The 15132-nt window shown below is 37.1% G+C and overlaps 1 protein-coding gene across 3 annotated transcripts; it reads left to right on the plus strand.

Annotated features, from left to right (window-relative positions):
* Positions 1–1245: 1245 nt before the first annotated feature.
* On the plus strand, positions 1246–14806 carry lhx6a (LIM homeobox 6a). Of its 3 annotated transcripts, none has more exons than XM_039675493.2 (9): positions 1246–1668; positions 2466–2537; positions 2983–3165; positions 4993–5114; positions 11564–11784; positions 11874–11974; positions 13139–13234; positions 13331–13505; positions 14390–14806. In XM_039675493.2, the coding sequence occupies exons 1-9, from the start codon at positions 1591–1593 to the stop codon at positions 14467–14469; spliced, it is 1128 nt and encodes a 375-aa protein (XP_039531427.1). In that variant the 5' UTR covers positions 1246–1590; the 3' UTR covers positions 14470–14806. The 3 variants fall into 3 exon arrangements, with proteins under 3 accessions (XP_039531427.1, XP_088982480.1, XP_039531429.1); XM_089126354.1 differs by having other exon boundaries at positions 11567–11784; XM_039675495.2 differs by lacking the exon at positions 2466–2537 and having other exon boundaries at positions 1247–1668.
* The last annotated feature ends 326 nt before the right edge of the window (positions 14807–15132 follow it).

Below are 15132 nucleotides of genomic sequence, written 5' to 3' on the forward strand. Positions count from 1 at the left end.
TTTGTTTATAATTTCTTCTTAATTTACCGTGTTTATTTATTTTTCGACTCTATCATTTTTCCTGTGTGATAAAATAAATTGGTCAAATAGACTAACGAGCCAAGTTTTTGTCGATTAATAGCCTATTAAAGGGCGCGAGGTCACGTCAATATTTTTCCTCTTTTATTCGAACTCATTTCCAAAACAAGAACAATCAGTTCAAATAGAAATGAAAGAGTGGCGTTGAACCTGAACGCTTCCATTTACAATCTCTTAAATGCAACCTTTCATTTTAACAATCCCTGAATATGTCGAGATGATCCATTTCTAATGCAACTGTTGCAGAGAGAAAAGCTCTACGCTGAATATCTGATGGTTATGTATTTTTCTCTCTGTTTTTCCCCACATAATACCATGCCTGTTTCAGATTGGGTAAATGTTTTTTATCTCGCATGCCCATTTTAAACAAATTCGAGGACAGAAATACCATTTGAATGCAATGATTGAGATCGAGTCAGCTGTATTTGGCTATGTTGATTAGAGTTTGTAAAGTTTGGTTTTTAAATATGCTTAACGAGACATAGCCTATATACATATCACTAACACTTTTGTTGCAATAGAAAAGACAGATTACGACACCCTGTTGCTTATGTGGACTTCTTTACAAATAAAGTCAATGATATAAATAATCAAAATAGCCTACATTTGGACATTGGATTGCATAACGCGAATAGATGAACGGCATCAGAAAAAAGTATTTTTTTAGTGTCACAAAAGCTTGAAATGCAACTATTATTAAATTAACAAATACAACTAAAATATTAATTTTTAGCATTCTGGTTTTTAAAAGAGAAAATGGTTGAAATAATAGGCTAATTTCAATTAGCCTACTTTTCAAAAGTAGGCTAAGAATAATTCATTTTTGTAGACCTAGGTATATTTTATAAACCATGAAGATCGTATAGGTCAATTTATGAATCAAATGTATAATATAAAACAAAATCTTAAAATTATTTGAACAAACATTTTTATATTTGTAATTAAATGTTAATACACTCGATACCCATAACATCCCAGTGAAATATTGATTTAGAAGCCCAGTGTTGTTTTTTTTAATCGCTGAATTCTCAGACAATTAAAGCCCAACAACAGCATCACAAAATGTCGCTCCACACTCAGGCCACATCTCTTCCCTCCCCTCTGATCTGTAAACTTTCAGAAGGTAGGCTGTGCTCTGACTGCCTATGAGGAGAGCAGGAGCAAAACCTGCCAGCCCCTCAATTTTCTCCACTTCCTGTACTCAAGCAACTGCATCCCAAAAGAGGAAAAAAGTAGGAAATATCCTGCAAACGGTTCTAAATAAGGCGTCCCGACGAACCGCTCGCGCTCGGCGCGTCTGCTCCCGGTTTATCACGAATGTGAAGATTTCTTTTAGCCTACACGGTTTTTCTTAGAGATTATTGATCGTTATTGATTGACTATACGAGAGGAAACGACGCTTAGGGTTCAAATTAGACCGACGTTAACCGGGCAGGGCGCATGGGATAAGGAATATTTAACAAACAAAAAAATCCCGCTTGAAGCCAAATCTGAAGAAGGTTAAGCCGTCAAATGTATTGGAAAAATGAGGCTTTGGCCCCTCTATCAGAGGGAAATCAGTTTCTATCCGAAGGAATTCCCTCAAAACAGGTAAGACATTTACACTGTAGCCTAAAACATTATATGATCAATAAGTTATGACAACAAATGTTTTTGCAGTGCTTTACTCGTCATAATAAGTTAAGAAATGTTCTACTTTTTTATAAGTTTCAACTTACACAAGATTCAACTTAAGTCAGTTTAATGCAATTTAAGTTGAAATGATTTAAACGTTCAAGTTGATAGGCTACTTAAAAAAATAAGGCTGCAAATTCGTTTAATCTTGTTCAATTGCATAACAATAATGCAGTTATGTCTGTTGTTATCCATCAAATTGCATGGAAAGAAAAGGGACTGTGTGGCATCATCTTCTGCAGCCTGCAACATCTTCACCTTAAAGTGATGTCATGAGAATCAGGATCTCTTCTGAATAGTGTGATTTGCGGTCCATCCTCTTCACATGCCAAGTCTGCAGAGGAAAAATTAGATTTTAATTACTGCCATTAAAAATCAAATTTGCAATTCTTTGGGTGGCCCGTTGCTTTCTCTGATTGGCAGTTGAAATTGACACTCTGGGGTCCTCTTATCGCGAGCATTTCAAGCTATTTGTAATTGCAGGTAGTTTATTTTTTCAGCTCCCTGGATTGCGTGGAAATACGATTATGGGAAGAGGCACGGGTTAAGTGTGGGGAAAAAAATCAATCCAAATTTAAATCGCTTCATTAAAACAGGATCTTTTGTCGCGAGGCTCTCAATGCACAGTTAAAAGCGGTTTTTATTGTTTTGGGCGCATATATAGAGCAGGGAACATGCCTGACGTGGAGCACTGTGGCTTGCCTGTGTTGTAGGTGATCTCTCCAGACTCGCACAGCACACCGGGAGCCTCGCGCTGCGTGGACGCGCAACACGGACACGCGATGGTGAGCGCGCGGAGCGATCGTGCTCCTTTATTGGGTCTCTGCTTGATCGGTGCGTTGAGATTTTGCAGAAAAAAGGCCTTTAGATAGAATGCAAAAATCTTGACTGATTTGTGTATTTGTGTGAGTTTGTTCTTGGATTAGCCTATTTCAGTTTTGTGCTTAGGAAAGCTTTTTAAATGTCAACCAATTCCCTCTTAGACTGGGCCGCCGTCTTTATCTATCATTTTGTGTTTACACGAGCATTTTAGACTTTCCTACTCCATGAGTTTGAGAAGTTTCGTCTTCATAATTAAATTCGAATTGTTCGGAGAGGATCAGCAAAGCATGCTGACTTGATTTCTTTTACGTTTTCAGTTTTACTGGGTTGAATTATTTTTCTCAGAAAATTTCTGTAAACATCATTCACATGAGAGTGAGATATGTATTGCTATATTTTCACTGGCAGTCACAGTCTGACGGAGAATCTCACAGATCTAATATGGAGAAAGAGGACACTCGCTCTTCGCCCAGTCCTCCGTCGACTCCGTCCATCTGCTCGCCCCCGTCCAGCGCCTCGTCCGTGCCGTCCACCGGGAAGAACGTGTGTGCGAGCTGCGGGCTCGAGATCCTCGACCGATATCTGCTCAAGGTACGGGCGCGTGACTGTATGTGTGTGTGTTTGTGTGTGTGTCGTCTCGTGTGACGTGTCAACTGTTTTGATATGAGCCTCTCTGACTCACTTTTGTAAAAACGTTTGCAAACAACATTATGTAGGTTGAAATTATTTATTTGGCTAAAGAAATGCTTGCATTCATTATTATTTTTAGACAACCGTCTATAGTTTTAACCCTCAATATTGGGATATGATCGCTGCAAATTTAGTAGATCGAATAGCCTTTATGCAATAAGCTGGTGCATGGTCTTTAACTGATTCTAACCCGACTTATGATAAAACGCTATAGGCTCAAACAAATTTGGCTTACATGAGGAGCTTGCGTTTGGGGTTTATAAAACATGAGTAAATAAGCTATAAAATGTGTCGTTGTTTATTTATTTTACAGCCGTAGGTCCTACAATGTGTGTGTGTGCGTGTTTTGTTTTTGTTGATCAAATTTATCACACGCAGAAACATGATCATATTTGCACTGCATTGTTTGATAACAGATTTGTTAAGGTTTCTGTAATATGTTATTAGGCTTGTAAGTTAATGTCTGTGTTTTAGTTTGGTCAGAGGAACATGTTAAAATAATGTGAAGGGGGAAAGAGGTTAATTTGAAATAATAATAATAGGGCCTAATTATTATTATTACACATATATAAATGAGCTTGGCTATTAAAGTCTGTCTAAGCTAATCGTGAAGGAAAAAACATATTGCGAATATTTGTTAGGCTTAGGCCCATAGATTTCGATTTTTCCTGCTATTTGCTATTTTTTTACGCATAATATTTGGATGCAAACATTTATAGCCTTTTTTTTACTAAAGATGTTGAGAGGATCGTCGCGTGCACGCGCTCTCGGGCTGCTTGTTTTTCAGGAAGTGCTTGTGTTGCGCGCGAGGATCTTTAAAGCGCGATCTGCCTGAGTTTGTTTAGCTTTTTCTGCGGAAACTAATAAAACAACCCGTGTGAGTTTAGGCTATTACAGTTTAGTCAGAATGAACCATCTTCATAGGTCGCCTTTTGAGTTTTCCCTTTTCTCTAAAAAAGTCTGAAAATGCATCAAACAAGTTAAAAATGTAGGCTAAAACCTTCAAACGCCCAGCTTACTTTCGTCTGAATTCTTCAATAATTTCAAACATTTCAGTTTACTGTTAGGCTACAGTTTACAGAAAACTTGGTTAAAATCATCATTTTTAATTTCAGATATCAGTTCAAGTTTAAAATATCAGTAATCACACAGAATATGTTGCCGTTTTCATTAACATTAAATTATTATTATCAAATTATTATTATTATTATTAGGCTATAGCCTACATTTTCTCGTGCAAAAATATGCTGCTTAATTTGCGTGAATCTACATTCATAATTAGGCTAAACACTTTTATAGGCTATAGGCAACACAATTCTAAGGACATCATTAGCTACAAAAAAAAAAAAAAAACAGAATCCTATTTTTTATCACAACTTTAATTATAAACGAAACATTTTATTTTGTAGCCTAACAGCTATTTAGGCTATAAGGCAGTGATTTGGGGGATTTTTCAAATAAGAAACGTGTTAGTTGCGACCTATAATTTTAATGCACGTTGACAATAAATCTTTTATAATAATACGGATTTTACAAAATGCAAAAAAAAACAAAAACACACACAAGATAGCCACCGTGCATAAACGTAGCCTTTTTAAAGAAATAGGCCCATCATAATTTCATTTATTTCAATTAGGCTATTATTATTAGGCTAGCTCTTTTATGTTTATTTTTATCACCATCATAATTAGGCTATATTTTGATGTTCGCTGTTTGTGTTAATTGCAGGTTAATAATCTGATCTGGCACGTGAGGTGTCTGGAATGTTCCGTGTGCAGGACTTCACTACGTCAACACAACAGCTGCTACATTAAAAACAAGGAAATCTTCTGTAAAATGGATTATTTCAGGTAGGGTAAGTTTTTCACTTTCTGTCCTCAGAAATATCAGGTTGCGCTTAAATGAATATGAGCAATATTTACGTACGGATGAAAATATGTTGCGTGAGTGTAGCGTGTTTTGGTTAAAAGATAAAAAATTAAGATTTTATCGAGAGAAAAAAACTAGCGATCAAATAGGTTACCACAAACAAACAGGCTACATATATTTACACAATATACGCCCTTTTTAATTGAGTAACGTAATTGTGATTAAGTCAGTGAAAAAGACCTCATATAACATTATAATTATTCACGGCAATCGAATCATTAGAAATATTTCGTCTTTGTAGCTAATTTATGCATCTGTTAGAGATTCCATGCTTGTCTTTTTTAATAATAATAATAAAAAAATGTTTTGTGGTCAAAATAATGTTGTGGCTTATTGGAAGTCAATATTTTTACAGCTGAAAACACTTCAATTGAAGTAAATAATATTTTTGACCAGTTAATTTAGATGTTATCACATGAAGCACATTTTGTGCAGTGTATACTTTTAAATTGTGGGAAGAAGAAAAAAGCCCCACAATAGGAGATGATGCCAGTAGTAATATAATGGCAGGTCTAAATAGAACTTGATTACTTGATCATTAGTTGGTTTACATTTGCCACTATTCCCTTGTATGCAATTGAATGGTTTGAGAAATCAAACCCAAGTTAAAGAATTGAAGATCTCAAAAGTATGGAGCTCTGGTTGAGATCCAGTAATGTGCTCATCGTGGGAAGGCATGGAGTGAGGGAGATCCGACAGGGAAGCTGTGAAATTGCATTGAGGGTGCAAGGGGCTGTGATATGGCATGATTGCAGAGCACTCAGCGAGGCCTGTGAATGGCATGATGTTGGCCAGCCTTCCCTGCTTATTGCCCGTTGATGTGAATGACTGGCCCCTTTAAAGTCAATGCTGCAGGAGAGGGTTTGTTTTCTACGTTAAGGCCAATAATCTGAAGAGATGCTCCAGTGTCTTGATCTTCACTGAGCAACGGCGGTTCGGTCGAGTCTAGGGCCTCAGGATCTCTCAGTGGCTAGAGCTGTTTACACATGAGAGATTTCAAGAGGAAAATTTGGCACGGAGGATGTATACAAAGGACAATTGAATGCATGCAAGAAAGCTTGCCACAAAATAGATTTTAGTGGATTAGAGTTCATTCTAAAGATGACGAGTTCAGAAATGGGAGAAAAAGCTCACTGAAGACTGTTAAATGAAATAGACGGGGGTTTTCAAAGTCTTCAAAGTGGTTTAATGTGTATTATTTTATTACTATTAGCATTAAAATATCATAAATATGGTATAAGCAGGACGTTCCTTTATTTGGTGAATGGAGAAAATGTGTTAAAGACATATAAAATATGGAAGAATTGACTTTTATTTTGAGACTCATTTCTAAAATACCGGAAATGGATTGATTACCGTATTAAGCAATCGATGACTAAAGTATTCCCCCTGTTCTGTTGTTTATTTTTGCTTGTTTGATTTTTTCCTCATTTCCTTAATGCTGTAGACATTTTCTTTAAATATCATCGATAAAAATAAAGTCAAAAATGTATATATAAATGCCAACTATATTCACTTTCTTCGAATTGACCTTGAAAGTGAGATTTTCATGTGATTTGTAGAGAAAAAGATAAATAATTCATTTATTTCCTGTATCCAAATTTTCACATATTTTGAATAGTAAAAAAAACACTCATATTTTGTCAAATCACCTTAGATAATTGATGTAGTTTAGATAACATAATATTTTGAGTTTCTAATTAAACCTCCTTCATTATAACCTACAATTTTTAATTTCAATGAACTCAAATTAGGCACTAGGTGACTTACTTTTTTCAGCTAAATCAACAATATTTTTATACAGTGATACATTGCCCTCAAACAGTATTTTAATTTTAATTTAGTTTTCATACAGTTTTATATATCAAAACAGCAACCACAGGGGTTTATGTTGGTCTCTGCATAACTAAGTACAGCCTCAGCTTTTTCGGCTAATTATGCAAGTTAATCAGGATGGTGTACACGTTATTATATCTGACATGAATTCACAGGAACCCGGCAGAACAATACTGATTGACTCTGTAACGTATTCATATTAGCCTTGTAAGAGACAGCAATAGCTCCATACTTGTGGAGTGAAGTTCAGTGATCTGAAGTGTTTTTCTCCGGTGCCACTGAAACATCCCTCTTGTCGAGTCCTCTGCAAACAGACATGCTTTTGCTATGCTTATATCAGCTCTTTTCACCTTTTTTTGTCTGTTTTAGCCTTTGTACCCAATTGTATCTTTCACATAAAGAGTTCCAGATCATAACCTAGCAGTTATAGTAGAAAGTAGCATTTGACATGCTTGAAACTAATTCTGTGCTTTTACCTCCATATATATATGGAAATAAATTTCCTGCAGTGTGTTGTTTTAAGGTTAGATGTCATGCACTGGCCTCGCAGTCAAATTGCACTATGAATCAATTCGATGCTCAACATTCTGATGCTCGGATGTTTGCTTGCAGTGACGTCGAGAGTTGTGTGTACCTGTGTTTGTTCTTTGGCAGCTGGATTGTTTCGCAGGACTGCCATCATATGCTTGAAAGGAAAAGGATCTCCATTGATTTCTTGCGAGGAAGGAAAACAAAACACAAGGAGATATGTTTCATTTGTGTTAGTCTCTCATCTGGGCCAGATTGACAGCTGCTCTAATAGAGTGTAATTACAGGAAATCAAAGTGGGTTTGCTCCGTGTGCCTTGGACGGGTGGGGGAGTGGGGGGGGGGGGTAGATTTGGCGGTAAGGGTCAGAGTGGAGACTGTACCTACACTAAAGAGAAACAGCCACAAAGGCACGAGCATTAGGCCACACAGGAAGTCAGAGGAGGCTGTTAATCAGAGGAACCAAAGGATAAGGACAGGGTGATGGAGTAAGGCGTAACCCGAGTGGGTTTGGATCGGTAGATTTGGAGGAGGTGACGTACTGTAATGGCCATATGCGCGTGCAAGGTTCATTGTGAAAATGCAAACAGAAGTAAACAGAGCTTGTGTAACTCAACTTTGGTGGAGAATGCGGGCAAATTATATGAGTGACTGAAATTATGACAAAATGAAATGTTTTTTTTAGGTTAAGAGAGACAATATACCAAAATATAGGCTCCAACAAAGAGTTACTAACCAAGACTGCATACTGTTGAAAAAGTATGTTCTATCTGGAATGAATGTGTGAAGTTTGAATAAAGTTTGCACATACCATGTTGTCATCGTCATGTGATCTACGGCGTCAGTTGCATTCACAAATTCTCTCCTGTTGCCTCATAGGATAGTAAAGTGTCCATCATGCGCGCTTCCGAATCTGATCCGGTGATTCGGGTACTTTTCACCTTCCGTTTTTTTCGAATACTAAAATTATATCATTAACAAGTTATGACAATGTTTTTACATTGCTTCAGCTCATCAAAATAAGATATGCAATTTTCAACTTTTTTATTAGTTATACAAGATACAACTATTTTTTTAAGTCAGTTTAATGTAATTTAAGTTGAAATGACTTAAACATCCAAGTTGATTGTACTTAAAACTCTAAGGCAGCATTTTTTTTTATTTCTTACAGTAAATTTGGAAATACTTCTCATTTGCCTTTTTTTTAATACATAGTATGGATGTAGGCATATTTGATCAGTGCCAGTCTTTATTCAGGTCTCTAGATGTGATTCACTACATATGACTATTTTTCTCAGACAATCGCAACAATGTAAAAAAAAAAAATGTTGGTTTAACTTCAACTTAATCTCAAAATTAAGTAACCTGGTTGCCTTAAAATTTTAAGTTGATTGAACTGGAAAAAGTGAGTTAATACAATGAAGGAGATTGATTTAATCATCAGAAATTCAAAACAAATACGTTTTCTGAACTAAATACATTTTTATGTTGATTTGACAAAAGAAAAAATGATGTGATAACAAATCTTGAAAATATCTTTTTACCGTGCCGATCACTAAGGAATGGAAAAGCACACCTCAACAAGTAGTAAGATTTGCAGTATCATATGGTTGTAGCACAAACAGTGGGGTGGGATGAATTAAACACCAAATTTTATAATCCTCATGATTCAGGGTTTGGAAAAACCACCACGAGCAATAGTAACAGCCATGCTTGCCGTAGCAAACGTCACTGATAAGTATCATCAGTCTCTGAGAGGGAGATTTACCCCCAGATTATATACTCCAAGAGTATATCGCATTTAATCAACCGAATTTGTACTTCCACAAGCTTCTCTTTTGCAGCCAAAGGTGAATTTCTTGAGGAACTGAGGGAAACGCTTTGCGGCTGCAGGAATATTCCCCCGTCGAGTTATGATATGCAGGACAGAAATAAATCCAGTATAAGCACAACAACGCACAATCAGATGTGCGGCAGATCTGAACAAACACAAAACCCCCTTAAGATCTTTATGGCTTCTCTGAGAGGTTTTGCGGTAAATGAACTGCCATGACAGATTACGGCTCCGTTCCACAATGTTTCTCCTCTAAACACACGTCTGAAATGCATCATTACTCAATCGTTGTATTCTTTGTCTGGAATGATGCTGTCAGAGTATGGTGTGCAGTGTACACAAAAACCTGCATGCTTTTTTGCAGGCATTAATACGCGAGGCGTGTTTTATGTACCGATACTTTGCACGTAAGTGGACTGTAAATAATTTTTGGTTCAGGTTTGTTTTTGCTTCTTGGCTCATCTTGGTCTGGTGCTGATTGGCAGAGACAAATGATACATGCACACAAGTTTAGTTTCTGCTTTGTTGAGCCCCATGGGGCTCCCTGGTTGGGCTCTGATGTCATTTCCAGTGGATGAACCCCCCCCCTGAGGGGCCGGTGTCATCATTCTTCAGTAGCGTATTCGAGGGAAACATGGCTATCTTGATATCCCGTGTTTCTTTGCAGTTTGAGGAGGTTGTGTCTGACACTTTGTTTACACAAGAGCTCCCAATGACAGAGGTGTGATGGTGGTGGAGGAGGAGGAATGGGAGGGGGGCTCAGATTCAGGCCAAAAAAGGGCCGTGACTGGCCATCTGCAGAGCATTAGTCTCTCCCAGTCCTCTCAACACTGGAACCCTCTTTGGTCACCCGAATGTGATGTCTGGGTCAAAAACACACGGCATGGTCAGCCCCGTCCAGTCAAAATAACACTTCATTATGACAGGATGTGTGTATTTGCTGTTGGTTTGCATCGCCGCAGGGTTGTTCATCGAGTCCTGTTGATCACAGAATCACAGAAGTGGTGCTTTAAGCAACAACAACATGGCCATGTGGCAGCTGAAAATGCAGGGCTAAATTAAATATGGAACGTGTGATATTTACAAATCGCAGTTAGCCGAGAATGCAATGATTAACATGTAACGTCAGCAGTAACATCAATAACATCTAAACTCCTTTTCTGCACAAGAGAATCAACACATAACAGTGTATTATATAATTAGGACTAAATATAAATATACAGATGCAAGAAAGAAAAGACCAATTACTATGTGCTATTCAAAGAACTGCAAAAAATGTCGGCTTGAGGGAGAATGGGAGATATTTTGGCAATGGTAGAACGAAAGAACAAATAAATAAATACATTTCTTTAAAAATGTACTTTATAAAAATAAAATAAAAAAACACCCAAAGACTGAAATGATCTGAAAAAAAGTTTGAATTCTGTGTGTACTGTGTACATTTAAGCAGATTAATATATTGCAGAGTATCTTTGATAATCAATAACCTGTAAAATAAACTGAAATTACATTATATATATACAATGCATGTGTATATATATTGATTATTTAATTTAAGAACATTTTTGATAATTACTATCCTGTACATTCAACTGAAAACACATATTATATATTAATATATAATAATCGCATTATAAACAAATTATATATTTTTTTAAATGAATAAAACAATGTTATATTTGGATATGTGAATGAATACATTATACTTGAATTCCTTCACAGACAAAAAAAGTGGAGGTGGTTTAAAAATAGATGTCTTACATGCATCACACACCTTGTTGGATAAAATCAAGAGTTTATGGATCCCATCAGCACAGTTTATCAGCAGACATTTCCTGCCGACCCGCTGCTCAGAGAATTACTAGTGGTTTGTTTTTGCTGAGAGTTTTACAGCCGTGTCTGACACGTTTAGTGGTTATCTTTTGGACGCGGTTCAGCCTATCTGTACTCTGTCTTCTTCTGGCTAGAGCTTGTGGAGAGAAAAGATAGCTGCTAAACTGTTAAACAGAAATGCATGTAATAACATTACACTATGAATTCAAAACAACAAGCATCATTTACACAGAAAATGCTTCTATTATTATACTAGGCTTTGGGTTGTAATGATTAGCACATGTATTGTATTGTTTATGGAATTAGTATATTGATGCCCAAGCCCTTCTCTGTCTCACAGTAGGTTTGGTACTAAGTGTGCCCGGTGTGGCCGGCAGATCTACGCCAGCGACTGGGTCCGGCGAGCCAGGGGCAATGCCTACCATCTGGCCTGTTTCGCCTGCTTCTCCTGCAAACGCCAGCTGTCCACAGGCGAGGAGTTCGGGCTGGTGGAGGAGAAAGTACTGTGTCGGATCCATTACGACACAATGGTGGAGAACCTGAAACGGGCCGCTGAGAGTGGTGCGTGTGTTTCGGATGCGTTACACTTTAGGTCTCATTGATCTATAAAAAAAGATCTCCTAACCACCTTTTCCCGGGTTTTCGCGCAGGAAGCGGACTCACTCTGGAGGGGGCGGTGCCGTCGGAACAGGATAGTCAACCGAAACCGGCCAAAAGGGCACGGACGTCCTTCACTGCGGAACAACTGCAGGTAAGATTATCAAACACACCGTGGCATGTGGAAGTCTGAGATGAGGAAGCGAAGCACCCTTTTTGGTTTTGCTTTTGTCTAATAGGAATTCATTTTTAAGTTCCATTTGATGTTTACAAAGCTTTCACGTTAAATGCATATGGAAGAGCATTTTACCTTTTCAAGTGGCACTATCAGCAAGCAACAGCAAGTAGGCTATATTAATGTATACGCTACAGAATGTTTGGAATGGAACATCTGATATTTTAAAAATGTTTTTGAAAGAAGTCTCTTATGCTCACCAAGGCTGCATTCATTTGATAAAAAATACTGTAACAAAACAACAACAAAACTTGTTTCTTGAAAATGTTTCTTGAGCAGCAAATCATCATATGTGATCCTGGACCACAAAAGTAGTCTTGTGTGTCCATTTTTTTTTTAAATTGAGATTTATACGTCACCCGAAAGCTGAATAAATAGGCTTCCCCATTGATGTATGGTTTGTTAGGATGGGACAATATTTGGCCGAGATACAACTATTTGAAATCGGAATCTGAGAATGCAAAAAAATCGAATTATTGAGAAAATCGCCTTTAAAGGTTTCATTTCTGTTGGCGATTGTGCTGCATCCACTTACAAAAATAAAATTTTGAGGTAGGAAATTTACTAAATATCTTCATGGATTATGATATTTACTTGATATCCGAATGATTTTTGGCATAAAAGAAAAATCGATAATTTCGACCCAGTGTTTTGTTGGCTATTGCCACAAATATACCCGTGCGACTTAAGACAGGTTTTGTCGTCCAGGGTATATATAAGAATGATTTCTAAAGGATCATGTGACTCATGAAGACTGGAGTAATGATGCTGAAAATACAGCTTTGATAACAGGAACAAATTACATTTTAAAATATGTTACAATACAAAACTATTATTTAAATTGTAATATTTCACAATATTACGATTTTTAAAGATTTTTTTGTGAAATGAATGTAGCCTAAAAAAAACAAAAAAAAAAACTGGTAGTGTATATATATAGTATTGATTTTTAATTGTATCATTTTTAATCATATTTTAATTTTTTAACGCATTTTGTCATTTTAATATAGAACATCATTACAAATAGCCGTTTTCCCCCTAGTAAACGGCCTAATGTTAATTTGACGCTTGTTTCATGCACAGGTAATGCAGGCACAGTTTGCACAGGACAACAACCCTGACGCTCAGACCCTGCAGAAGTTGGCAGACATGACAGGATTGAGTAGACGAGTCATACAGGTGATGAAACTCTCTTATAGTCCCATTTGATGTTTAATCCGTTTAAATTCAGTAAATAGAGACAGCTTGCCTTGACAATAGGTTGTATTTTCATAGGTTTGGTTTCAAAACTGCAGAGCGAGACATAAAAAGCACACTCCACAGCACGGCGGCCCACCTCAAGCTCACCCACAGGCCCGCATGCCCCCCTCACTGCCAGACGAGCTGCATTACTCCCCTTTCGGCAGTCCCGAGAGAGCGCGCATGGTGGCCCTACACGGGTACATCGAAAGTGAGTGTTTCCTCCAGTACTACTGTTATTAAAGCAGAAAAAAGTAAATTATATATATATATATACAAATATATATACCAATGCTGCATTTGATTAAAAATAGGAGAAAAAATACAGTAATATTCTGAAATATTATTACACTTTAAAATAACTGTTTTCTATTGAAATATATTTTCAAATTGTAATTTATTCCTGTTATCAAAGCTGTATTTTCAGCATCATTACTCCAGTCTTCAGTGTCACATGATACCTTCAGAAATCATTCTAATATGCAGATTTGATGCTCAATTATTGTCAATTCTTATTGGTGCTCAATTATTAATAATGGTTTTAACAGTTTTTGCTGCTTAACATTATTGTGGAATTCATGAGAAATGTTTTGATGAATAGAAAGTTCAAAAGAACAGCATTTATTTGAAATAGAAATCTTTTGTGTCTTTGATGAAAAGTATTATTTTTTAAGAAAAGAATCTTAACCCAAACTTTCAACTGGTAATGAATCTCAGTTTCCATAAAAAAAAAAATATTAACCATAACAACTGTTTTCAAAATTGATAGTCTGATTTCTGAAGGATCATGTGACACTGAAAATACAGCTTTGATCACGAATAAATTCCATTAGAAAATATATTACAATAGAAAACATTTGAAATTGTAATAATATTTCACAATATTACTGTTTTCACTGTATTTTGAATCAAATATAGCCTCGGTGAGCATGAAACACTTTCATTCAAAAACATTAAAAAATCGTAAATTTTGACTAGTATATATATTTTGGTGGCTAAATTGGTATCTTTTTGAACTATTGTGTTCTCTGACCTGAAGATACTAATAGATAGAGATTAACATTAGCATCTGTTTATTTTGTTTTGGTTGGGCAGGTCATCCGTTCTCGGTGCTCACTTCACAGAGCCTCCCTCATCAGGCCATGACGCTGCCGCAGCTCCCTCTCAGCCGCTAGCGCTCGCACTGACCCCTGACCCCTTCACCCTGACCTTCCAATCACTCCTGCGCCGACCCCACAGGCTGAAGGAGAAGGTCACGGTACCACTTGCTCTTGACCTCTGAACTCGCAAGGAGAGAGACTGTTTCCTCTCTGGTTTTCGCTGGACGGGATTTTACTCACTTGCATCTAGTCGTGGATGGTTAAGAGAAACCGCATTTGTGACCTGTGAATTTAGGACTTGCATCACCGAGACCAGGATCTGGACTTCTGGACACAAGAAAGAAAAGAAGAAAAAAAAAAAGACTCGAGCACACACTGTAACAGACTAGCACTCTTGGTTCGCCCCTTCTCCTGATAGTCCCGTCTGACTCTTGTTCAGCGTTTGGAGACTCTGAATGCAAACTAAAAGGATGTAAAGTTACCAGGATCAGTGTTAAACATTTAGGTTGAAAAAGGGAAAAGCACAAGAGATGTGGATGGGAAATAAGTGGCATAGGACCAGGTGGTAAGACATGTTTTCTCTCTTTTTCCTCACCGAAACACGCCACGATTGAACGTGGATGTTGTACTAAGCAAGTGATACGAATGGACGCTTCTTAAAAAAAACTTAAGTTCACTTCACTTTTGCTTGCTGTCTTGTTCTTACACCCATATGCAAAGTATCCGTGTTTTCCTAAA

The sequence above is a fragment of the Pimephales promelas genome, chromosome 23 (genome assembly GCF_988280905.1).
Source record: "Pimephales promelas chromosome 23, fPimPro1.hap1.1, whole genome shotgun sequence".
NCBI lineage: Eukaryota > Metazoa > Chordata > Actinopteri > Cypriniformes > Leuciscidae > Pimephales > Pimephales promelas.